This window comes from Tenrec ecaudatus, chromosome 15 (genome assembly GCF_050624435.1).
Source record: "Tenrec ecaudatus isolate mTenEca1 chromosome 15, mTenEca1.hap1, whole genome shotgun sequence".
Taxonomy (NCBI): domain Eukaryota; kingdom Metazoa; phylum Chordata; class Mammalia; order Afrosoricida; family Tenrecidae; genus Tenrec; species Tenrec ecaudatus.
In genome coordinates this window covers 476,231-502,274 of record NC_134544.1, presented here as the reverse complement: position 1 = coordinate 502,274, position 26,044 = coordinate 476,231, and the positions used below count along the sequence as shown (strand labels likewise).

General features: G+C 56.7%; 1 protein-coding gene across 3 annotated transcripts in view; it reads left to right on the top strand.

Annotated features, from left to right (window-relative positions):
* The window catches only part of NFATC1 (nuclear factor of activated T cells 1), a 103,532-nt gene extending 89,671 nt beyond the window's left edge, over positions 1–13,861 (top strand). For all 3 annotated transcript variants that reach the window (XM_075532497.1, XM_075532499.1, XM_075532498.1), the window contains one exon: positions 12,200–13,861. In XM_075532497.1, coding sequence (XP_075388612.1) covers positions 12,200–12,249 — 50 coding nt within the window. In that variant the 3' untranslated portion in view covers positions 12,250–13,861. The remainder of the gene's footprint in view (positions 1–12,199) is intronic.
* The last annotated feature ends 12,183 nt before the right edge of the window (positions 13,862–26,044 follow it).

The following is a 26,044-nucleotide window of genomic DNA, read 5'->3' as shown; positions in this document are numbered from 1 at the left end:
TATTTGTGTGTATGTGTGAGTATGTGTGTGTATGTGTAATTCTGCATGAGTTAGTGTGACTGTGAAAGTGTGTGTGAGTGTGAGCTGTATGGTTTTCTCTCCTGGGCCCGCAGTGTGGCTGTTGTCTGGGTAACTCACTCCCTCTGCCCGGGACCCGCAGTGTGGACGGTGTCTGGGTAACTCACTCCCTTCCATGCAGATGGAAACGGTGCTTCCCCTGGACCCGCTGACTTTCCGAGCTTGGTGGCTTGATGTGGACCTCAAGTGCAGCAGCAGAGGTGCCATGGAAACCAGACTCCTGATTGGTGGGACAAGCATCCCTCCAGAGGAGAAAGTTCTGAAAGCACCCTGGTGGGCGGATAGATGTTCTGGTGAAGTGTTCCTCTCCCCACGCCATCCACTTCCTGCTCATGCCGACTTCCTGTTTCTTGGGCTGCCTGCCTGGCACCTGGGTCATGACCTCTTTGACCTGCTATCCACACCAATGGGCCATGTATCCTGCTGCCCGGGTGACTGACCCACACTTCACTGTGGTCCTGCCCAGCAGTGACAGGAGGTCACTGCCACTCCACTGTGCCAGTGGCCCCCAGTAAGCCAGGATGCTGCTGAGTGAGGTGCTGAGCAGACGTCACCCAGACATGTACCAAGGACAGAACCAGGCCAAGACCAACCGCCCACTGGGCGCTGGGTGGCAGGCGCCTCACTGGCCACTCTGGGTGTCTCTCGGGCCTTCGTTAGACCAGTTCCTGCTAAGTCTTCATGCTTTGATAAATTGTCTCAACCTGATGCCCATGGAGAAGCCAGAGGAGGGTGGTCCAGGGTCACGCCCCGCCCTACACAGCTGGAGTCCTGGCTGGGGCACCTCTCTCACAGCACTGCTCACCTGCCAGGTGTCAGCCGAGCTCCCAAACCAGAAGACTATGGGAACAGGGTGGGCCGGACAGAGCCTCATGCGCTGTGTGGGAGGGGAAGGGGGTTTACTGTGTGGGACCCCACTCGACAGCTGCCAGTGGCACAAGAGACTTAGGGGTGAAGGCATCAGATTTGACCCCTCACTCCTGGAAACCCTTTCAGTGCACCCATAGCACGGCCTTTCACTGTTCCCGGGGTTCCCCGGCCAGCTAGGCTAAAGGCTCCCCACAAAGCTGCCATCTGAAAGTGAGCCTGGATATGGATTCTCTGCTCTGAGTTCCCTGCCTGTGAGCCTTGTCCCCACAGGCTGGCCCTTCCCCCAAAAGCTCATGGAGCACTCTATGCAGACAGCTTGAGGCTGAAATCCTCGAGGGTCCTGAAAACTCAAGCCCTGCCAGCCACGGAGGCAGCCAATCGGAGCCTCAGCTTCCTGGCATTTCTCTCATTGCTCTTTAGTCAACTCAACCCATGAGGCCACGCGCCCCTCCCACTGCCCACAGGGTCTTCTCAGCCATACCTGTCACACGGGCGGAAGGGCAAGTGCTTCTTGTATGACACTGCCCGTGGGCTCCAACCCCGACCTTGAACGTGAGTCTCGGGACTGCAAGGTTTTGATCTTTATCTCCACACCTTGCTGAAACTCCTGGCAGGGGTTGGCTCTGAGTTCCCAGGAGACTGCGGCTGGCCACTGTTCATGGATTATGATTCTGCCCAGGCATGGGAGGCACTGAGGGCACAGGGGCAGGCCAGGCCAGGCCCCAGGCCCTTCGGAACATGCATTCAAGGAGAACTGATCCAAGGGCAAGAGCTATGTCACCAAGCTGAGCCTGCCACTCTGCACACGGAGGACGTGGCCCTGCAGCCGCGCCTGGTCAGTTGGATTTGAGGGGTGGTCAGGACCCTCAGGAAGAACTTCCTGGAGAGATTGGGGCCAAGTCCTGCTTTAGGGGAGGAGGGGGGACCCAGGCTGTGGTGGTGTCCAGGGCACTAGGGAGCCATGGTGAACACAAGGTCTCCTGAGGGTCCTTAGAAGCAGCTTCTCCGGGGGCTGAGAATGGCCTATGAGTCACTCAGTCCCCAGCAGTTTGGGCCCCTGCCCAGTCAGGCCCCTGACCCCAGCCAGTTCCTTCCTGACCTGAGTCCTTCTGCCAGGCCCATGCCTGGCCTGCCCTTCCCCCAGCCAGACCCTACCTGATGACCCTCCCTCCCCCAACCAGGCCCTTGCTCAGACACCCTAGACAACCCCATCATAGGGCCGCTAGGGTCGATGAGGGCGAAGCGTGCAGGGCCTGCTGATTCGATTAGCACTAACGACCCCCCGTAATTCGCAATTACGGCAGCTAATGGGCCCTCGGCACGGAGGCCCCATCCGCCCCACCGTGCTCACCCTGATGGATGGGTTATTGTGTGCACACGCCAATAGTTCCTATAAAGATTAATAATTGGATAGTCAACACGTAATCCAATCTGGCTTTTTTCACCCCAAGATGGGGCAGCTGGTGGCCAGCCTGACATCCCCAGGCCCCTCCCCCAGTCTCTGTGGAGGTGTGTTCACAGGGGATCACGTAGGACTAGGACGCACTGTCCCCTGCTCCCTTCATCACAGAGGGATGTGAGGCTCCCACAGGGGCCTGCCTCATGGAACCTGCACTGGGGGTGGGGAGGATGGGGGAGCGAGGCAAGACTCGTGAGTGGAAGTGTCAGGAACAAGGACAGCCCAGTGCCACCCGCCGGTGGCCAGGGGAGGGCCCCATGCATGCTCAGTCAGTGAGGGTGGACAGATGCGCCCAAGAGCCTGTCCAAGGGGTCCTGCTCCAGCTGCAGGTCAGCAGTTGCTAACAGACCAGAGCTGTGACGGGGGTGCGGGGACCCTCAAGGATGTGCCTAGTCCCTGAGGCCCCGAGAGGAGGAAGAGAGGGTCCCAGAAAGAGGAGAGAGCAGTGTCCCTAGAGACCTGTAGTGGAGGGGGGACTAAGGGGACCAGCCACATGGTAGGGGTATGGACTGAGGGGACCAGCCATGTGTGTGTGTGTGGGGGGGGGGACCAGCCATGTGGGGGGTGGAGTCAGGGAACCAGCCATGTGGTAGGGGGTGACCAAAGAAACCAGTCATGGGGCTGTCGGTGGGGGTAGACTGAGGACAATGGAGAAAGAGAGAGGGGGAGTCTGAGCCATGAGCAAGGAGGCCTGAAGGAAGGGGCTATGAGAATCAGAGGCTTGGCTGACCATGTGCTGATGTCAAAGCGCTGGAGGCATGCTGGTCACATGAGCTGCTGCTCACAAGGCCATCAGTTTGAAACCACCAGCCACTCCCTCAGTGGACTTTTCTATTCTCCTCGTGGAGACCCCTAGGGGCAGCTCCAACCCATGCTGTAGGGTCCCCAGGCATCTGATTCGACTTGATACCAGGGGGGTTGAGGAACATAGTGGGAACAGATAGGGGACAGAGCCCCCAAAGCCTGGCGGGGTCTTAGGTCCTCCTTCCAGTGGACGGTGTGAGTGGGGGCAACAGTGGCATCTGCACTTGGTCTCTCTAACCCAACTCCCTGCAGGCCCTGCCCAGAGAGGCTCTTCCCGTGCCACACCCCAGCCACGCCCACATTTCCGCCAGGCCAGTTGCTCCCCTTGGTTAGATCCGCTCCATGGAGCCGAACCTCTTGTTCCCCACAATGCACTTCAGCACGCCCTGGGCCACACAGAGCTGGGAAGCTGGCCACACACTGGGAGTGTGTGCAGGCTGACTCGGAGGCACACGAGGTGCACAGGAGTAGAGTGAGGGTGCAGGGGTCCCCACAGGCCCTAGGTGCATGGCCCCTCGGTGGAGATGTCTGAGTTAGGTCCCAGCTGGTCCTTTGCATCGATGCCACATGCTTTCCCCCAAAGCCACGCTCCCCACTGAAATGAGGAGCCAGGTCAGGGTGGCCTGCTGCCTGGGCTCTGTAGGGGCAGATGCATGGAAGGACCGCAAGCGTGGACTCTGGGCCCTGGGCACCTGTGCCAGGTAGGTGGTGTAGCTGGGTGGGGCCCTGTGGACTTTGGCTTCTGACCTTCAGTAGAACTGCTTTGTTTGGAAAAAGGAGACCCCAATGGCGAGGAGGACGTCAGGGTGCAGCCCTGAGCACAACAGAAGCTAGAGGGACTCTGCCCCTGACTAACTGATCAGACAGGAAGCCAGGCCATGGGCCCCGGTGCCTGCCTTTGAGGCCGGCGCACTTGCTAGAGCCTGCTGCTCCGAGTACCACAGCCTTGCTCTCAGGGGCCATGACAGAGTCCCGTAAACTAAGGACCTGCACATATTTTGGAAACGTACTTGCCAGTGTTATCACCATCCTGTGAGCAGTGGCCAGGCAGGGGCTAACCTGGCACTGAGTGATGAGGGCCCGGGCCAGCCCTCTGGCCCAGAGAGCTAGTTGAGGGGGAGCTAACTGGACAAGGGATGGCCCTCTGCCTGGGGTGGATGCCCAGGCTAGCCCACTGGTGGCTGAGAGCAAGGTCACTGGCAGAAACCCCCCTGGGGGTGCTTCCAGGTGGTCCCCCTGGAGTTTCCACAGAGGGTGTTTGCTTACTGGGAGTATTGGGCTAAATAAGGAAACAGCACTTGCGGTAGGAAAATGATTCTGTCTTGATGGCTGACAGGCGCGCTAACAAGCGTTTCCACCACTGCCAGCGCACCTCAGGTGGGAGGGTCATGTTTTATTAAAACGGACACTTGTTGTCACCCTGAGACTCCACTGTCCCATGCTCTCTTTCCAGAAATAGCAAGGCCTGTGGCATCCATACTGTGATTAAAAAGGTAAAAATAAGTAAAGGCTTAACTAGGCCCCAGACCCAGGCAACATAGGAGTCACATTTTAACGGTGCTCCAGGAACGGATCTTCCTCGAGGAGGAGCCGAGGGGCGATGTTGAAACGCTTGCATTTTCAGAATTCACGTGATCCAGAGCGTTGGTGGCCTCAGTCCCCAGGCAGTGAGGGGTTGGCCTTGGGGAACAAGCAGGACCCTTGAGGCTGGCAGGCTGCCAACATGAGGAGCTGGTGCCTGAGAAGCACCTGAGGGGCAGCTGGTGCAGCCCCTCTCCTGCTGGGCTAGGCCCCTCTCATCTTGGGGCTTTGTGGCAGTGGTCCAGGTGGGAGTCAGGTTGCAGCCCATGGTTAGCGAGACCAGAGGCCTCGCTGGGTGTGGCCTGGAGAGCTGTGTCTCTGCAGCACATCCTCAGGCTGAGGAACAAGCACCCAGGTGACTGGCCTCTGACCATCACCCGCTGAGGTCTCGTTCTACCAAGAGCAGGCATGCGGAAGGCAGAGTCAGCAAGCAAGAATGCCAGGGGCCTGCCAGGGTCAGCTCAGGGGTCTACGTGCCACTGGGTCAGCTCAGGGGCCTGATTGCCCTGGGGTCAGCTCAGGGGTCTGCCAGCATCAGCTCCATGGTTGAGTGGGGCAGAGTGGAGGGAAGTGACTGCTCTTCCCTGCAGGGGCTCTGAGAACAAAGAAATCCCGCCAGCCTGGGCTTTGGGGTGTTTGTTTTGTCCAAGGAGCAGCGCGCTCCCCTGGTGAACATAAGTCTCTGAGTCAGCGCCAACAATGGCAGCTGGTGGTCCCCAGCCACACGCCCGGGTTTCCAAGCATCTGAGGACAAGCGTGGCCCTCTTTAAAGACTACTGTCCACAGCGCGCTGTGTCTCTCCCTGAGCATCAGCACGCCTGTGTGGCAAAAACGCCTCCAGAGTGGCCTGTAACGCAGGCTGCAGACCCACCCTCAGCAGGTGCTTCCAGAAAGGGGCAGTGTCCACATCAGGTCCCAGCCTTTGGGACTCCATGGTGTGCCTGGGTTCCCATTGCTGGCCTGGAGACCGAGGAGCCATGTACCCCGTCGGGCAGTCCTAGAGGGCAGCTCCAAGGCCGAGGCCATGAGTGTGGAGTTTGAAGCTCAAATCCGGCTCCCAAGAAACCAGGTCAGTGAGTATGGCTCCTAGCTGCCTCGAAAGAACCTCCCCATGTCCCTCCCCGGAGCACACAGCACAGCCACCTGGTATGCCTCTCACCCCCACCCACCCCACCCCCGCCTTTCCGGAAGCTGGAGGCACAGGAGAAGGGTCCATGCTTGTAGCCACTTTCGTCTGTGCGGAGGGGTCCGGGAGGCTCGGGCTCCTCTGGCGCTCATTCTCAGGGGCCAATGCTTCCTTGTGGGACTCTGTTCTTGCCCCCAGACTCATCAAGTAGGCATGCACACATGGGGCACACGCGTGAGTGTCACACACACACCTTCCCCAGGAAGCAGGGCGGTGCTATATCACAGCCAGGGAGGCACGCCCCATCAGAGGGCAGGGAGGTCCCAGAGCAGACTTGAGCGCCCACCTCACTAAGTGACCTGCCCTGACCCGGGAGGCACAGGGACTTAGAGCTGCTGGGGCGGGGCCGGGGACAGGCCCTCTGGCACAGCCCTGCAGCTGCTGTCCTGCCTGAGTGCAGACTCAGGCTCTGGGGGGGGGGGGGGGGGGACGGGGGACTCCCTCTGCAGGGTATGTGGATGCTGGGTCTGGAGTCAGCATGCCCGGCGGGGGGCGGGGGGACACCCAGGCCTCAGCAGGGTGTGTGGACGTGGGTTCTGCGGTCAGCGGGGTCTGGGGAGGGGGCGCCCAGCTCCTTATCTGGGCACAGGAAGTGTGGTGGCGGCTGTCTCCTGTCCTCTTGATGGAAAAGGCCCTGCCCTCCTTCTGTGGTCTCCTCAGGAGCCCTGCCCCAGAGCCCTGGAAGGGCTCTGTAGAACTCAGACACACTGGGGCAGGAGACACTGCGTTCCAGTAACACGAGAGAAGGCTGTTTTTCCGCTGCGGGGCGGGAGGCTCAGGGGGATGTTTGTCGCTTGTTCTAAAGAAGCACGCCACAGAAAAGGGAACTCATAGCTTGCTGCCCCGCCCACTCCCAGCTGCAACTGGGGGGGGGGGCGCTGTCTAGGGGCCCCTGGGAAGAGAGGCTCTGCCCAGAGCCTCCCCTGTTTGACTCCTCCCTCCCTCCCCAGCACAGGCCATGTGGTGGTGCACCACTTGTCAGGGATGCAGCACAGACTAGAGCCGGGCGGCAACCCCAGGTGCACGGAGGAGAACTGACCCTGGGAAAGAGATGGGCGGGGAGGACAGGAAGCTCCCACTACCCTTCGGCAGTCCAGTGCATGGACTGCACAAGGGCACAGTGGGGCCTCCACACGGAGGCTGGGCAGCGGACTCAGCCTGAGGCCCAGAAGACCCTGGGGGCCTGAGGTCAGAATACCCCCAGCAGATAGCTGCCCCCCCAAAAGGAGGGCCATGAGCTGCTCTGTGTGAGCAGGAGGGCCGGACCAAGGAGCTGCGTACCCTGTTCTAGCGGCTGGGAGCTGGAGGTGTGGGGCGTGAGGCCTCCTTGGCTGCTGGGACCCAGAGACTCAGAAACAACAAACCATTGCTTGAGGAAGAGATCAGGAGTGAGCTCTCATGGGTGAGGGCTGCGGTCACTGTACCTCACCAAGCAAAGGACCAGCAACACACACCCTCCATCTGCAACCCTGGGGGCAAGGTCAGCAGTTCAAAAACACCTGCCCCTCCCCTCTGGGGCTTGCTCAGGACCCACAGGGGCAGTTCTGCCCTGTCCCACGGGGTCGTTGCAAGTCAGCATTGACGTAATGGTGAGGAGTCTGGTTGAAATCACACTGTCTCGGGAGGGGGGTGGTCCACTCTCAAACCCTTCCCCCAGGGCAACATGGAGAAGTGGTGACCTGGGCACCCTTTCATACAGCTCCTCATGTTGTGATAACCCTCCAACCATAACATTATTTTTGTTGCTACTTCGTAACTGTCATTTTGCTACTTTTGTGACTCGGGTGACCCCTGTGAAAGGGTCATTTGACCCCCAAAGGCGTTGCGACCCCCAGGTTGAGAAGCGCTACTCCCGGGGCTCACATGGCACTCCTTTTCAATAGTCTTGGCTGGCTGCAAACAGGAAGTCTGACAGGACGAGGTGGGGGCTGTCCGGTGGACAGAGTGGTGGTGTCCGGTTCCGGGGTCAGTCCTGCCCGTCTTCACGGTGGTTCCTGTTTTTGGGCCCATTGCTGCAATCATGGTGTCCATCTACCTGGCTGATGGCCCCGCCACGTTGCCAGTCACAGTGTCCTTCTGCAGGGATGGGTCTCTCCGACAGCGAAACTCTGCCAACTCGACCCTCGCCACCCACACAGGATGAGCAGGTGCATTGTCGAGGTGGGGAAAACTCCTCTCATGGCAACCCGGGTTGGGCTCACCAGTGCAGTTTTCAATGTGCTTACACTTCCTGCGACAAAGCTTGTGGGGCGACATCCCAAAATCCTGTTTCCTGCTGCTTCTGAGCTGACCTGGGCCCAGCAGACACCCTCAGAATTTCTGAGAGCAGACAGTGTGTTTTGCTCTTCACTCCCCACCCCATGCGCCCAAGCTAATGCCCACCTGCCCTCCACCCCGGCGTCGGTAAACTTGGAGATGGAAGAGCCAATCCTGGCCCTCCTAGCAGTCTAAAAAGTATTCAAGAGCCATAGATAAAGGTTTACAAACAAATGAAATCACATTGAACTGAATAAGAGCCTTTGCCTTTTTCCCGTTTGACTTCTGAGCCACCTGTACATCCTGATAGAGCCACCCGTGGCCGGCCCTGCCTTGCCTTCCCTCCTGCCAACACTGAGTGGGGCCAGTCTGTTTCCTTCCCCTTGATATCGGTGGCCCCTACAACCATTGTCCTTCTGTGATTGCTAACTTCACTCAGCGCCGTGTCCTCTGGGTCTGGCCAGGTTGTGAGGTGCTGTTTCAGGCCTAAGTTGGCACCCAGTCGAGGCTGAGACACTGTGAGGCTGTGAAGCCCTGTCTGCACCTGCTGCTGCCCCAGAGACACCGGGCACAGGTTTGATGTGGAAGGGACCCCAGCAAGTATGCTTCTCTGCTCACCCACATGCACAAGGCCACATGTGCACTTTGCTGCGTCATGTTCCCCAGCCATGCACACACCAGGGTAGGACGCCAACTTCATGCTCCAGACTGGCGAGCTGGAAAGAAGACACAGACACAGACACACTCTGTGCTAAGGGGCCTTCTGCTTGCCGGCCAGGCCTCATGGTCCCCTGTGGAGTGGTCTGTGACAAGTGAGCCTCTGTCACACACACCGTCAGCCCCGATGGGAGAAGCGTCTGAGCAGTCTCACAGGCACTTTGTACTTTCCTGCTTTACAAACGAATGTCCTGTTTCACACGACTTCCAAGGGCTGCCGGGAGTGGGGGGGGGGGGGAAGGGTTGCGCCCGTGGGCGGTGCGATGGCTCACATCCCCGGTGAAGCAGGGATGCCACCACACAGAAGTTTAGGGAAAAAAACACAATAGTTTCCATCTTAGGAGCATTTTAGAGAAAAATTGAATAAAAGGGAAAACCCCTTCTTATTAAATTAAAGTGTGGTCTAACAACTCCCCACATCCTGCCCCAGGGACGTGTGACGTGAAGCCGAGAGCGAGCGGTCCCTCCGGCTGCCTGACACAGACTGTCACATGCCACCTGCAGCTCGTGCCTGTCTCAGTGGAAAAGCTGAATCAGAGACGGAAGTGTCCCTGAGCAGACCCGGGCACGTGGGCATCCAGGGCACAGCCATGTGGCATGGGGTCACTGCAGGCAGTAACCCAGATGCTCAGGGGTCTGGGTGCTGGTGGAACTCTGCCACACTGATGGTAGAGAGCAGGCAGCTATGTCTGAAGGATGGTGGGGGTCACGCATGTTATTGCCACCACAGCTCAACCACAGCTTGGCCCTTCAGCTGCACAGTTTTCCACAGGGACACTGTGGCTGTCCAGTCACATGGCCCTGCGGATCCAGCAAAGTTGCCCCAGTGGCAGGGGCGGGTCTCCACCGCCACTGTTGCTTTAGAAGCAGACTGCCTCCACACCCTCCTGGACGGAGAGGCTGGTGGGCTGGAGCACTTCACCACTGGCCCACCAGCTCTCAAACCAAACTCACTGCCATCGAGTGGATGCCAACTCACAGCGACCCTATGGGACAGGGTGGAACTGCCCCTGTGGGTGTCCGAGACTGTCCCTGCTAAGGGAGCAGAAACCCGTCTCTCTCTCACAGAGCAGCTGGCAGTTTCAAACTGCCGACCTTGAGGTCAGCAACCCAGCAAGAACCCACTGTGCTGCCAGGGTGTGGAATGGTCAAGTCTCCTGTTGCACCATCATCAGTGTGTACATGGGTGAGCAGACATGAGTCCCGTGAGACATTTCTCTTTGTGTCCGCACGTGTGTTGACATAGTCAGGTATAGGGGACGCCCATGTGTGCCATCATCGGTTGGGGACATGGGTATGTCGATGACATCAATGTGTAGACATTGTATGGAATGTTCCGGGCACATCCACGCACAGCTGTAGGTCGTGAGCTCTTCCCTACACCCCTCCAGCTACTCACCGTCTTGAAGAGGAGGCAGGTCATCCCAGGGGATACATGACTCTGCACCAGGCTAGGTGACTTCCTGCCCATAGGCCACCTCCCCCTGCCCCCCGCCCAGTTCCCCCTGGGCTCAGGTGCACTGTGGGCTGAGGGGAAGCCCACGGCGAAGGTCGTTTCCCCTTTTATCTCTGTACACAGATGTTATTTTTTCCTGTGGGGTCTGTCCACATGGGGTCACCTGAGGGTGCAAGTCAACCCCACCTGCCTCCTGCTCCTGTCTGTACTGCTCACATTGGGGTCAGAAACTGACCCCAGGCTCCATGATCCTTAAAATGTGATGGGCGCAGCTCCACGGAGCTCCATAAACAGCACAGAGGTCAAGTACACCAAAGCCAAGTGGAGCCTGCTGGCCGGTTTCACTTGAATGACGCCAAGCACACACAGTCTCATCTGTGTGGAGCATTGGCCCTGTCCACCTCATGGGGACATAAGTCCAACAGCCAGCCACCGGGTTGCATGCAGGCTCATGTGACACAGAGGCCTGGTGTGCCCTCAAAAGGACATTCTCTGGGGCGTGTGAGAGCCCCAGACCCAGGGGCCCACTAGAAAGTGGCAGCCCATGGTGAGCATGAGACCATCAGGGGGTCCCACTCCTCTGCCTGGGAGCAGTCTCCTGCAACAGTGTCTTCAGTAGGTCAGGCTCTGGACCAGATGAGAAAAGCCCCACGTGCAGCCGTCTCCATGGCTCAGCCATTGGGGGCAGCAGCTGTTGTGTGGCAGTTTTCTGTAAAGTCGCCATTGGACCTGGGGCCCTTTCCAGAGTCACAGCCCTGAGGACACTGAGCCTCTTTCTCGCAGTAGTTCCCCATCCAGACCATTACTGGGGACTCCGTAGCTCTGTTGGCTGCGACCTGGCCCTGTGGCTATGCGGGCCCATGGCAGTGTGTCCCCGCTGAGGGCTTCTGCATTTGCAGGGGGCAGTCCGGCCAAACATGCCTGTCCACAGCTGGGGGCAGGGTGAGGCTGGGTGTTGGCCGCAGTCAGGGCTCCTGATGCGTCTGCTATCAGCTCCCATGACACAATTCCTGGTCCTCCGCCGCTTGCTGTTATTGTTATTCTTTCAAATGGTCAGGGGGGCTGGGAGGGGCTGGGAAGGGGCCGGGTGGGTGATGAAATGTCCACCAGCTGATTGCTCCAGGAAGCAGCCCGAGACAGGCCGGGGCCTCTGCAGAGACACGGGCTTATCTGCTCGGCTCCCAGCCTCTCCGGGCACCGGCCGTTCCGTGACGCGAGCGCCAGTGCCCACCTCCCTGCTTGGTCGGAAAGCGTGGTGTGGAGGGGGCCTTCCTGTGACCTCCGCTCTCAGGCCTGTGGTGCTGCTGGAGGGGCCCGGAGTGCTGCGTGCTCACCATCAGGAGCTCACTCCAGGTCTGGCCACTTCCTGCCCCTCTGCCAAAAATCACAAACTGATGCTGGATGGGTCGGGGCGTGGGAAGCTGTCAGCCAGCCGCTGCAGGGACATTGAGAACGAGGGCAGAGCCGGGCAGCTGCCAGGCAGGGTTCCTCTGGCCAGCTGCTCTCTGGACGCAGCCTGTGCAGTGACGGGCCAGAGGAAGCAGGGCCAGGGGCTCTGGGAGGGCCCCTTCCTGCTGGGCGGCAAGGGGATGTGGAAAGCCTGCATCAGGGTGCTGGCCTGGAGGACACTGGCCCCGGCAGGCAGGCGGGTGCCTCTCAAGCTGCCCAGGAACACTGTCCCCTCCAGGGGCCCCGGTGCCCACCCCGCAGGAATGCAGTGAATCCTGGGACACCCCCTTGCTCACTGCCTGTGGACAGCGTGCCCTGACACCCTCCTCATTTGTCCTTGCAGTAAACGAAGTCATCCGCAACGACCTGCGCAACACAAACAACCCCTCTTAGTCTGCAACGCCGGGGTCTCCAGAGGCCACCATGTGCCCACCAGGGTCAACCCACCTACCGCACAAACGATTTCTGCCAAGCAAGTGGGGACATTGCCTGGAACCTCCCAGCTCTCCTGGGCCCTGTGTGCCCGGGGCTGAAGACCTGGTGTGGGCACACCCAGAAGGAGGGAAAGAGCCAGACAACAGCCCCCACCTTCTGGAGGAAAAGCCATCTCAAGCAGAAACATGTGGGGGTGGCACGCTGTGAGCCCCCCCTCCTGTGGGGCCTCTTCTGGGACCTACTGTTGAAGTCTGACCCCAAGATGTACCCTCTGGGCATGGGGTCCCAGCCCCCGAACATAGCTTCTTGCGGAGGTTGTGACACGCTGAGGGTTGCAGGGACCCTAGATATGAGTATCTTCCCTCTCCTCAGCTTCTCCCGGGCTGCCACGGGCCATTGCGTGGGCCCTTCCATGTGGATTCTTCCCAGTGGTCATCTCAGGCCTCTCCATGTGGACTGCCCTCCCGCTGTCTGCCACTTGGTGCTGGGTTGTCGGCAGGAGAAAGCCAGGAGTCCTGTCTCTAACCCGGCTCCCAGGACAGCACCAGCAAGGCGGCCAGCACCAGGAAGGGCCTCTCTGCATAGCCAGCCCGCGTCTGCATGCGCGTACATGCGCAGGCATGCATTTATAGGCACGTACCAAGAGAGGCCGTCGGCCTCCACCAAGAGGCTCTCATAGCTGGCTGTAGGTGCGTCCTCCATGGGACACTCATCTAGGACCCCGAGTCCACCCTGTCAGCATCTCCCACCCCAAGGCCCCCCTGCCAAGCTCATGCAGTTACATAAGCACTTTAGACAGCAAAGGCCTTCGAAACACACACATACACACACACACATCGCCACACGGAAAAATTGGAAAGGGACTGTAAATATCATTATAAAAGGAGTGTAATATATTTGTCCAGTTATAATATTACTACTTCACTGAAGCCTTATAACTCTGCTTCGTCTATGAGAAAATATTACCAAAAAGTATGTTTTAGTAGCAGCCATGTCTGTGTTCTGGCTAGTCCCTGTTAGCAGATAGTTTAGTGTAGCCTCTGCTGTTGTGTTATGTGCGGCTAACAGCTCATTACACTCTGTGACTAGCAGTGATCCACTGTTTCACGGACAAGGGGCGGGGTCTGCCAGCCGCGTTTAACCTAAGAAACTGTGCCTTAGGAGTCAACGCCGCCCTGTGGAACATGCCTGAACTGCACCACGGTGGTGGCTGTAAGTTGTCAAACGCAGGGTTAAGGCGCAGAAAAGAGCTCTCCCACAGAAAGCATCCGTTTTCGAATGTTCTTCTGTGACGGGACGACGTCTTACCCTCTTTTACTTTTTTAACTCGCAGAAAGAACCGTCCTCTCTGCTAGCCATATCTGTAACCGTTTGCACCCAGGAGCGATACGCCGTGGGCACAGGCTGCCTGCAAAGGGGCCTGCCCCTGCCTGCGCCCCGAGCCCAGCGCCCACGGCCAGCCCTAGCCCCTGCATGCGATTCCCCCAGTAGACTGTCCTGCGCCCAGGAGAACGTTCGGTATCTGCACTGCTGTCTTGTAGTCTGAGCAGAGACCCAATAAAGCAGTATTTTGTGGGTGATGCTCTCTGCTGTCAGCAGGTCATTCAGCTGATTTCTGACATGGTGGCTGCCTGGACAGCTGTCTCCCTGGGATGCCTTTGAAGGAGGATCAGCCCCCTCCTTCTGAAGCCGGGCCACACAGAGCCCCCCAAAACCCCACAATTCTATCAGCAAGAGGAAGCTGCTCCTGACGCCCACAGCCCCCCCCCGACCCATCCCATGTCTCCTCCACCCCAAAATTGGCTGCAGGCTTCGGTGGGAAATGTCCAGGGAGCATTGGTGTGCTGGCCTCTCACAACTGCCAAGGACCCTGATTCCTGCTCAAAGTGGGAGCTGAGGGTCTGTCTGAGAAAGGAGGAGCCAACGCCACTGTGGGCTCCCACAGGGCACGGCAGCAGGGATCCCCCTCCCCAGAATGCCGAGGGCCCAGGAGGGAGACCGAGGTACAGATGACGGGGTTGGGCAGTGAGTGGCAGTCTCACATCGCTGGTCTTTCTCTTGTGAGGCGTCAGTGATGTCAATGCCCCTAAGTGCCTCTAAGACCCAGGCTTCACCCAGCTTGTCCCTCAGCCAGGGCCCCAACAGCCTGTGGACATGGAGCCTGGGAAGTGCTGCTTGCAGGGAGGCTTGGGGCCTCTTCGTCAGGTTTTGTTGATGTGTTTTCCGATGCAGACACCAGGGAAGCGGCATGGCTGTTGGCCTGTTGGGGAGGGCTTGCCAGGAGCAGCCAGCTGAAGGAGGGGCTCATCACTCCTGCCTGTGTCCTGGCCCCTGACCTGGTCTGAGCTTACCACAGACAGAGGTAGCTTCCCAGGCAGGCTGGGAGGGTGCCCCTGCCCACCCCCACCACCATCACCTGCATTTTTTTCTTCTCTCCCCGTGATTCTGCATCTTCCTGAATCCAAGACAGGAAAGCCACCCAGGAACATCAGGGGGTTCCTGGTACCCAGGTGTGGCCTAGGCCAGGTGTCATGTCTCTGAGGCCCTCTATGGGAGGGGGTCCTACCAGCTGAGCCACGCCATGGCCAGCCTCTCATAGCCTCTGCCACGTGTACTCTGGCCTGCTGCAGTGAGAACCTCAGCACTGCAGAGCGCTCCAGTGGACAGCATCTCACTCAGGGAAGGCTTCTCCACAGCACTAGACCCTCTCCCAAGGGACTAGAGCGTGGGGCCACCATCACAGGGCAGGGCTCAGGTGGAGGTGAGATGTCTTGGAAGGAAGCTGTCTGGGGTGAGAGGCCTTCCCTGAGACTGGTTTGGGGCCTGATCTGGACAGCGCAAGAGTGCAGTGTATTCCCAAGGCTCTGTGCCGTCAGGAAGCTCAGAGGACTGACTGACCCATGCACGTCCTCTCGTGGGCCCCGAGTTCCAGGAGCTGAGCTCCAGGCTTCAGCACCCACATGGGAAGGAGCCAATTAATGTGAGGTTCCCTTCCTATCCCCAAGTAAGCACACGGGACAGCTGCTGGCCAGGAGCAGGACACACACAGTGGACAGGGGAACCGGCCCTTGGCCAGTGTGTGGCCCTGCTGCCCTCACCACCTTCTGAAGGCTGTGGCAAGGCTCACAGGGCTGCAGTTTCACATGCAATGTGGACTCTTTACATTTCACTACCACCCATGCATTTCCAAGCAATGGACGCCACCCAAAACCCATGGCCCTGATGTCCGGCCCGGCTCCAGCCACCCTACGGGGAGGTGCTCCTTGTCCTCCAGTGTCCATCAGGACCAGGTGCCAGGCTGGTGGGGCAGCACGGATCAGAAGTCACCAGCTCTGCGGCTGTCCCCAGTCTGCTGGGCCCATGAGTGGCCCTGCCCCAATGCCTCCTCTCTCTGAGACAAGACCGGGTGTTGAGATGGTGGCAGGGCTCAGTCCTCTCCCCCACTGCTTCCCAGGACACCATCTCAGGCCGGGGAGCTGCAGAGATACCCTATAATGGCTTGAATTATCAGAGCACCCTGGTCCCCAGCAGCCACCCCTCTCGTTTCCCAACAGGAGGAGGAGAAAGCACTAATGAGAATCTATTTTCGTCTCAATCCCATCTGGAAGCGAGGGAGCCCAAATGGGTGAAACCAACTGTCAGCAGTCCCAGCTCCCTCCCCACACCCCCACCCCCACCCGGAGAAGCTCAGTGTCCCCAAACAGGATATGATGGAGGTCCTCCCTCCTGGGACACCACTTCTCAGGGAGCACCTTGCCCCTCTGCTGAGTGCCTGGGAAGGAGAGCCCCCCCCAAAGCCTGTGTCCATGTGCCTCCCGAAGCACTAGCTCACTCTCTTATGCGTGTGTATGTGTGTGCATGCATCTTTGTGTGTGTGCGTGTGTGTGCGCACGTGCACGCGCACTCAAGACCCTACAACTGCTGTCACTCATTCCACTATCGGGGCCCTAGCCTGGACTCCACCACTAGAAAGTCACAATAGAAAGACACACACATGCATACACCACACATGGGGGTACCCCCTCAAAACAGAATTTTTTCAAAGCAACGTATTTAGGATATTTTACAAAACAACTTTATCACCTTCAAAATACTCTCCATTACACTTAATACATTTTTCAAATCTGCAATTCAATTCTTGGAAACATTTTTCAAACTCAGCTATTTGGATGGCTGACAGCATCTCCCTGTTTTTTACTTCACCTCTTCTATGGCGTTAAATTGCTTTCCCTTCACGTCTCTCTGCATTCTGAGAAACAAAAAGAAGTCACACAGAATGAGGTCAGGTGAGAAAAGTGCATGGGGCAAGAAAGGCATGCTCTGTTTTTGCCAAAAACTGGCACACTGAGATGTTTGTGTGAGCAGGTGCATTATTGTGGTGGCAAAACCAGTCTTCTGTCTGTCACAAGTCAGTCCTTTTTTGTTGCGCACTGTTACACGATCTTTTCGGAATCTCTACATGGAAAGCTTGATTAACAGTCTGACCTAGTGGAAGAACTCCAAACACACTACAAAGCTGTCATTTTCATCCTTTCAGGAAGTTGACAGGAGTCCAGAATGAGGTTTGTCATCAATCGACATTTCACCTTTTGGGAAACGAGAAAACCTGTTTTATTCCGTAGCACTGCTCTTGTAAACTGTTCAACATCACAACAGTTTCTGTGGCATTTTTCCTGAGCAGGAAGCAAAATTTCACATCTGCACGCTGTTCTCTTAAATTGGCCATCCCCCAAAAAGCGGTTCAAGCAAAACTGTTCTTATAAAAAAATTTTACTGTGACCAGAGAGAATCTTCCCAGGTGATGTCACTGGGTGCCCTAACTCAGAGCAAGTTGCTCAATGCTTGCCTAGTGGGAGAAACGTGCACTGCAAAAGCCCTGCCCAGTGGAGCTTTTTTCCATTTGGGGGGTACCCCCTCATACACACACACACACACACACACACACACACACTCCCTGCCATTTCTCATGAGCTCCTGTCCCCACACTTGGGACATCAGGTGCACTGGGCAGTGGAGCTTGTAGGCACCCACGTGTAGGGCCCAGGGCCCAGCCAGAGGCCGCCCGTGCCCTGCTCATGGACCCCGGTGCTCCCCAGGCTCTTCTGAGCCCACCGTCCACGTGGCACTTGGAGCCATGTCAGCAGCCCTGGCTCATTTTCAGTGACAGTTTAGCGGCTGGTGGCCACATACAGGCCTTGGGCAAACGTGAGCGGAATATGGAGACACTTAGGGACGCGGCATGCTGTCCCCCTCTCTGGCAGCTCCCTGGGGCCACACGTCACGCCTTGCTGCTGCTGCCAAGTCCACTGGGCCTGCCTCAGGAAGAAAGCTCGGGGGCTTGCCTTTGCTGATACGCAGAAGCACTTATTACACGTTCTTCCCGATTGTGAATGTAAGCTGGCTTTGCGACCCGGAACGAGGAGGGGGTGTCTTGAGGGTCCCTGCTTCTATGTCTGAAGGATGTGGGTCACACTGTGCCTATCTGTGTTTACAGTCAGGGTGAACTGGGAGGGGCTGAGAAGCACTCCCCTCTGCAACCCCCTCAGTTTTTAGAGGAGTTTGTGCAGACTTGGTCGGGTGGAATTCATCAGTGAAATCAGCGGACCTGCGGTTTTCTCTTGTGTGGGAAGATGTTTAACTGAAAATTCTATTTTAAAAATAGATAGTGTCATTCAGACTATTTGTTTCTGAGCTGGGCTTTGGTAGTTCTGTTTGTTTTTTGTTTTGGTTTGTTTTGGTTTTTATCATATTATTAGGGGCTCATACAACTCTTACCACAATTCATACATGCATCAATTGTGTAAAGCACATTTGTACATTCATTGCCCTCATCATTCTCAAAACATTTGCTCTCCACCTAAGCCCCTGGCTTCAGCTCCTCATTTCCCCCCTCTCTCCCCCCTCCTCTCCCTCATGAATCCTTGATAATTTATAAATTATTATTTTGTCATATCTTGCCCTGTCCAACATCTCCCTTTACCCACTTTTCTGTTGTCTGCCCCCCAGGGAAGAGGTTATATGTAGATCCTTGTAATCGGTTCCCCCTTTCCAACCCACCCTCCCAGTATCACCACTCACACCACTGGTCCTGAAGGGATCATCCACCCTGGATTCCTTGTGTTTCCAGTACCTATCTGTACCAGTGTACATCCTCTGGTCTAGCCAGAATTTGTAAAGTAGAATTTGGATCACGATGGGGTTGGGGGAAGCATTTAGGAACTAGAGGAAAGTTGTATGTTTCATCGTTGCTACATCACACCATGACTGGTTCATCTTCTCCCCGAGACCCTTCTGTAAGGGAATCTCCAGTGGCCTGCAAATGGGTTTTGGGTCTCCAAAGTGATTTCCTCGTTATTGCACAGGCTGGTGTACTTCCTCCATGTGGGCTTAAAAGGAGGTGGGGAAAGGAAAAAACATAAATTAAAAAAATGGGTAGTGGGGGCACAGGGCACTAACCCACCCAAGGGGAGGGTATTGTTTATATCTCCACAGGGAAAGAGGGACCAGACTTCAACCCAGTGCTCCAAGGTGTGAATGCAACATGCCGGTGTGGAGTAGAGAACCAAAGGAGAAGTTTGAGGGGCTGGCCCAATCCCAACTACTATGTGGACACCTGCCCCTCCCACCAGAAGTATTTATTTCAAAGCATGGCATTGAATCTGCAGCTCTGGGAGAGGGACATATCTGATCAGAACACATGGGAGCAGATGAAGGGGGAGGAGGAGAGAGTGGAGCACATCCTGGCCCACCAGGCCATGAGGATGATGTTCCTGAGTAGAGCAGCCAGTCCACAGAGAGAACAGCATGGCTGGCCCCACTATGAGACATGATGCCCCATAGTGACCAAGGGATACAAGGGAGAGCACCGGAGACACAGTGTGGGAATTGCACCTGACCCGATCCCACCACACCGAGGCAAATCACTGGGGGAGTGCAGCGGAACAGCAAGGGAATGGAGTGGCAAGGTCCCCAGGGAATGCTGAAAGTGGACTTTGGGGCCAGGGCGTGGTGCCTCAACAGACTGGACTGGAAAATGCTCCTAAAGGCCAACAAACAGTCCTTGAACTAACTACAAGCTTTTCTTTCTTGTTGTGTTTTGTTTTGGGTCATTGGTTTGTTGTTGTTGTTTTGTTGTACATTGTTGCTTGGTTTTGCTCTGTCTTGTTTTTGTGCATGTTATTATCTCCTCAGGTCTGTCTAAATAAGATAGGCTAGATGAATAATCTGGAGGAGAAAACAATGGGACCAACAGTTCCGGGGGGACATGAGAGAGCGGGGGGGGGGGGTAGGGGGAAAGATAGTGGTGTTAACAAACCCAGGGACAAGGGAACAACAAGTGATCCAAATCGGTGGTGAGGAGAGTGTAGGAGGCCTGGTAGGACATGATCAAGGGTAATGTAACCAAGAGGAATTACTGAAACCCAAATGAAGACTGAGCATGATAATGGGTCAAGAGGAAAATCAAAGGAAATAGAGGAAAGAGCTAGGAGGCACAGGGCATTTATAGAGGTCTAAATAAAGGCATGTATATATGTAAATATATTTATATATGAGGATGGGGAAATAGATCTATGTGCATATATTTATAGACTTAGCATTAAGGTAGCAGAAGGACATTGGACCTCCACTCAAGTACTCCCTCAATGCGAGAATACTTTCTTCTATTAAATTGGTATTCTATGATGCTCACCTTCCTGACACAGTCTCTGAAGACAAAGCAGGTGAATAAACAAATGTGGTGAAGAAAGCTGATGGTGCCCGGCTATCAAAAGATATAGCATCTGGGGTCTTAAAGGCTTAAAGGTGAACAAGCAGCCAGCTAGCTCAGAAGCAACAAAGGCAGTTCTTGTTTTTCAAGGAAATTTTTAAATTCCAACTAGTTGTAGGGTCCATCCCGCACACAGTTGTTCTCAGAATTTCTTTTGACCCTTTCACTCTGCATTGGGTCTCAGCGGTGTCCTCTTTCTTCTTCGTCTGGCCAGGGACCAGGCAGGATAGCATGTCCATTGCCTCTTTTCCAAGAGCCAGACTTCGGTGCACAATAAACTTAGATATATATTTTTGCTCTTCTTAGAGCGAGCTCTGGTGGTGTCGTGGATGTGAGTGGGGCTGCTAACCGCAAGGGGAGCGGTTCGCAGCCACCAGCTGCTCCACAGGAGAAAGATGAGACTTTCTGCCCCCTGAAAGAGATGCAGTCTCAGAAACCCACCGGGGCAGCTCTAGTCTATCCTACAGGGTGGCTGAGCCAGCCTCTACTCCATGGTAGTGAGTGGTTTGATAGCAGCATTCCATTCAGAGCTAATCCCCCCACCCTGCCCCCAGCTATTGAGACAAGACCCTTTGCAGTGCCTAACCGGATGGCCTCTGTCTTGCCAGGTGGCACTCTCTGGAAGGTGGGAACAGGAAGGGCCCTGTCCCTGGGTGAGGATCATATGCTGCTCCCCCAGTCCCCCCAGATGGTTCTTCCCCGACCTGGAGGGGCCTTCCTCATAGACCTATGTAGATCTTTGTCCTGCATGGCAGCCCTGTACACTGCACGGGGCCTCTTTCCTGAGAAGGCAGGCCCCTTGGGCTCTTGGGACAGATCCCTGACTTCTGACTAGACACCCCTTCCTGGAAAACTCTCTCTGCCGTGGGTACGTTCACGGTATTTGGGTGTTCGTCCCCCTGTCCTCGGCAGCCTCACACCTAGCCACTGGTATTGCTTCTCACTCTTGGAACATGGTTGGTGCATTGGTGGGGGTGGGGGCAAGGTGTTCCTGGTCCCTGTTCTTGCGTCCTGGCCAGCAGCAGCTGTCCCGGAGCTGCATTTGTCAAAGTGTCCTCAGCTGGCCACATTTCAGTCAGCGCAGCCATCTGTCTCCCACTCCTCTGCGTTTTCTATCACACAACAATGAGGCGATTCACAGGAAAGCCCCAGTCTAGCCAAGAGAGCCGTGTGTGCGATCCCTGGATATGCCCTGGGGCCTCGTAGAACTCTGGTCGGTCGGAAGGGAAAGCGTCAAACAGAGGCTAAGAAGCTGCCAAATATGCTCTTACCTGGAGGGAAAACAAAAGGGATTCTGGCGAGGGGCTGAGCGGTGTTCACAGTTTGTCATGGCATCAGAGGGAACCAAAGCCACGTCCAGGGCCAGGTGAGGTGGGTGCCTGTCCCACGGAGCCTCAGGGCCATGGCCATCTCTAAGAGGGACCCCGTGTCCCCCCACCAGCTGCAGTGGACCCCGTTCAGCCAGGCCCGACATCAGGACGGCAGTGTGGCGGGCATCCTGGGGCTCTCAGCTGGGAAAGCTGCCTTTCAAGAGGGTCATCCGACAGCAGGCAGGCAGGTGGGCGGGCACCTGTGGACAGCATGCACGTTCTGGTATGCGTTCAGCTTCCTACCAGACATGGACCGGGAAAAGCAGTCAGCCAGGCTCAGGGACGCGTCTAGTTTGTGTGCTTTGGTGTCGTTTTTGTCCATAGACTCCTCTCACGACAACACGCAGAAACTCCACACTGGCCTGCGTCATCCTCACAGGCAACCCCATGTCTGAGTCCTTGGTCCCGGCCACTGTGTCAGTCCATTGTGGGGGTGGGGGGGACTTCCTCCTCTTTTTTGCTGCCCGTCTACTTCACCAAACATGCCCTCCACCTGAAAAACCTTATGAACCGGACACCCTTCATTTGGAATTGATTACAAATTCTTCCATTTAGGCATTAGTGACGATTCAGCTGGGCTAAACTTCACCTTTGAACTTCTTTAGTGAGAGAGGGATTTGCCCAACAATCCGTGCTCCTTGGGAGCCAGGCCTTGCCTGTGCTCGCCTCGACCTGCAGATGATGAGCTTTCTCCCTGCGCCTTGGAGCTGGAGCAGTGGCCTCTCTCCATAAGAACGTGCTGTGAGGGCCACAGAGCAAATGTGACAACCAGTCTCTCACTGCATCAGCAACGTAGACACTGCTTCCTCCAGACCAGAGCACAGCCCGCGCACCCACCCACACTGACCCCCGGCCACCGGTCAAGGTGCCCACTCACTACCTTCACCTCCCAGGCCCCTGAGAGCACGCTCTGCGGGGACAAGGCAAGTCCTGGCCCATCAAGCAGACTTAGACCAGCCTGGGGACTCCTGGATGGTGGGCCCCTGGACACCTGTGTGCCCTCTCAGTGATGGGCTCTGCTGAGCCTGGTTTCCTGGGTTTGTAATCTCGAGAGCCACCAGGTCAACAGTACCTGTGGGCAGCTGGGGGTTATGTGGTGACACATATGTGGACATCTGTGGTGACCCCCTGCAGCTGGGTCTCAGCCGAGTTTCTAACAAGTGCACTGAAAGCCAAAGTCCTCTAAACCCACTGCTCAAACCGGAAACACAAAACGACACTTTCCCCCAAGCTCATGAGCCTGAAAGTGGTGATGTGGAGGTTAGGAACAGGGGAGGAAACACTGCTTGCCACCCCCATCCCTTCCTACTCCCCTGTTCAGCTCAAGGGCAGGAAGAAGTGTGATCTGTCCCCAGGAGACAGACGCCACATTGGTCCCCACCTGCACTGCTCTGCCCCCACACCCTCGCTGTCACTGACTGAGGACCTGTGGGAAGAAGGAAGCAGGACCAGGACCGGCTGGGGTGGCAGCGTCTGGCTCTCACTGCCTCCTACCCTGCGGAGTGGAGACGCCGCTCAACTGGGCTGTCTGGGGTTGCATGGTGCCCAGTGGACCCAGCCTGATTTCAACAAGGACAGACAGCCTAGCCGTGCTGGTGGCCAGCACTGCGACATGGCCAGTGCAGGGTCTCTCCCACCACAACCGTGAGGGCCACCGTTAGCCTTCTCCTCAGAGCCTGCAGCAAATGAGTCAGCACCCAGAGCACCACTGCCAAAGAAGGGGTTACCCAGAGGTCCATGGGGGGGGCACCCAGGCTCCCCCTGGCCTACAGAGGGTACTTTTCAGGCCATGGGCCTCAGGCAGGAAGTCCAGTAACCATGTGTGCAGCCCAGAGAAAGCCCTGGCCCTACTGTTTGCCAGGGCACCTGGTGGGCACAGCATCCACCCTCTCCTCCCATCTGATGAGGAGGAACAGGTGTATTAAAACCCACAGGAGATGTCTCAAGCCTTCGAAAAAGAACGCATTCCAACAACCACACATGGACGTGGGCTCAGCACCTGAAGACCAGCAAGCCTGGCCCCTTGGAAGACCCCTCGAGGTCCATGGAAGGACACTCCCTCTGTTCATGCATGCCTGAGCCTGGCCAGCACAGGGGTCAGTGGCTGACCTCAGGGTGCGCCCCTGGCCTGCAGAGGGCTCCGTGGGGTTAGTGAGTCCTGACTGGGAAGCATGTAGTGTTCAGATGGAGTCAGGAGGATGGGAAATGAGCTACTGGGACCTGGGCCGGAGGGCGCAGGGCCTGAGCACCAACAAGGGTTTGACTTGCGGCTGAGCCGAAGGGGACAATATGGGTGACCAGAGCTGTGGGGGTGAACTGAGGAGGATGGTGGGAGATGGTGACCAGCAGCTGTGGGGGGCTGTGCAGAGGCAGGACTTGGGGCAGGAGCAGTGGTGAGGGCCCCAGCCAGGGGCCAGAGGAGCAAAATGAAAACACATTGGAAGAAGGCCCTGCAGACCCCTGCGAAGCCCCTACAATGGCGAGCTGGAGGCAGGGCTGCCCACTGCCCTGCCCGCCACACTCCTGTCTGGTAGCGAGAATGAGGGTCTTCCCAAGGAACAGGGCCTGGGGTCCCTCTGCACCAAGAATGTCAGCACTTCCTGCTGTATCCCAGCACGCCCCCCCCCCCCCAAGCTGAGTGCCCTTCAGCCCTGCACCCTGGGCCTGTTCCCAGAGCAGAGGCCTACAGGAAGGGGCTCTGATCCTGCTCTGTCAGAGCTTGGTGACCTCAGGCAGCTGAGAAACACTGACCAGCAGGTGCTCATCCTGTCCAGGTGAGCGCACTTCCAGCCTCCCAGAGGGATCACGGGCAGCCACCCCGCCCTGGTGAGTGGTGCCCCATCCCCGACCCTGTCATGGACTGACAGGTGTGCTACAGGGCCAGGTGGGCACCATGCACAGCTCCAAGGCTCTGACAGGGCGAAGGCTGGAGGGGTGAACCACTGCAGACACTTCCCTGGGGGTGCTGGGAGCAGTGAGGGGTCCTGTGGGGGGAGGAGCGTCCATGGAGGGAGAAGTCTGGAAACAGGAGAGAGAAATGGAAATTCGCAGTACATGTTGCCAAAGGCCATGTAGGCTTTTCTTTGTCTCCCAAGTTAAAGTAGATAGACTAGGTGCTCACTCTAACACCGCCTATGTTGCTGGGGCCAAGTTTCAACAGAGCACTCCTAGGAGGACACCTTCAGAGACAGCGCCACCCTGGGCGTCGGCCACAGGTGACTCACCCCAAGACAACACCTTCTGAGTCACCGTCCCTTCTCCCCACCCACTGTCCCTGGGCCTGGCTCTCCCAGGCTCCCCCAGAGAGACTTGGAGCTCTGGAAAATGCTGATCACATTGATCTTGGTCTTCCACGGAGGGCACAGCTGGCTACGTGCTGAGTGCAAATGGAGAGGAACAAGCTAACAATCTAAGGGAGGAGTAAAGAGGCAGGGATGGGGCAGGGACAGCAGGAGGGGAGGGATCACCTGTCCACACCATGAGCAAACACTGCCAGCATTGAGCCCCAGTGGGGTGTTGCCGGGGCGGCACCTTGGGCTTCCATGGTAAGTGCTGGTAAGTTTGTGAGTTTGCACACAGTAAGTATCACTCCCTGGTTTGTGACAGGGGTGGAGTCCCTGAGCTCTCCTTAGGGTCTATCCTGAACAAGGAGAGAAGATGCATCATACCCTGAAGTCCCCTCCCATGCCTTCTGTCTCTTGGTACCCCAGGCTCACACTCTTCTGCCATTCCAAGGGCTGGGACCTCACAGCAAGGTGACAGGCAACCACCATCGAGTGTGTGGCTGCCCACTCACAGCGAGCCCATAGCACAGGGTCGAACTGGCCCTGCGGGTTCGAGACCATTACTCTTTACAGAGATGGCTTCCAGCAGCAAGCAAGGCCTCACACTGCCCCTGGGAGCCAGCCCTAGGACCTCCGAGGGGCTCCCTGGGAGATCACTGCTCTGGCCTGGGCTACGTCTCCCCCAAATATGAGACGCCTCCAAAAAACTTGATGAAAAGTCTCATCTTTTCTCCTTTTTCACTTATTTTATTTCTCTTTTATTGTGAATTAGTTGGGGGTTACATTTCGGATCATCCATTTGTATTGAACAGTGGAAGCTACTTATCAATGCCCTCAGTAGCTCATTCCTGCCCACATCTTTGATTTCTCCCTGGCTTGAGGAATCCACCTTCCCTTCTCCTACTAACCCATCTCTCTCCTTGCCTGTCGCTTCCTCTGCTCTGCCTGGCCCTGCCTGCCCATCCTGGGAGCCTCAGCAGTCTGTTTCCTTGGGATGAAGCCTCTGTCTGGTGCACGTTGCTGTTTTCTTCATAGCGGTGGTCCCCTATGGGAGTGTCCTCCAGGCCAACCCATGTAACCAGGTGTTTCTCAGTCCGGTTGGTTTTTCAGAGATGCATCTGGTACCCTTGCATTTTATTTTGCACTAACTTTTAAATTTCCCTTGAATGTGCTGTAAATGCGAACCTTTTGAAAGACTGGTTGTCTCTCTTGCATTAATGAGCTAGGATAAGACCAGGGCTTCTTGTGTCCATCTCTTTTGCAATATAAAGAGATTAAGCGAGTGAACAGAGAGATTGGGTAAGAGATGCCAAGACACACAGAGACCTCCA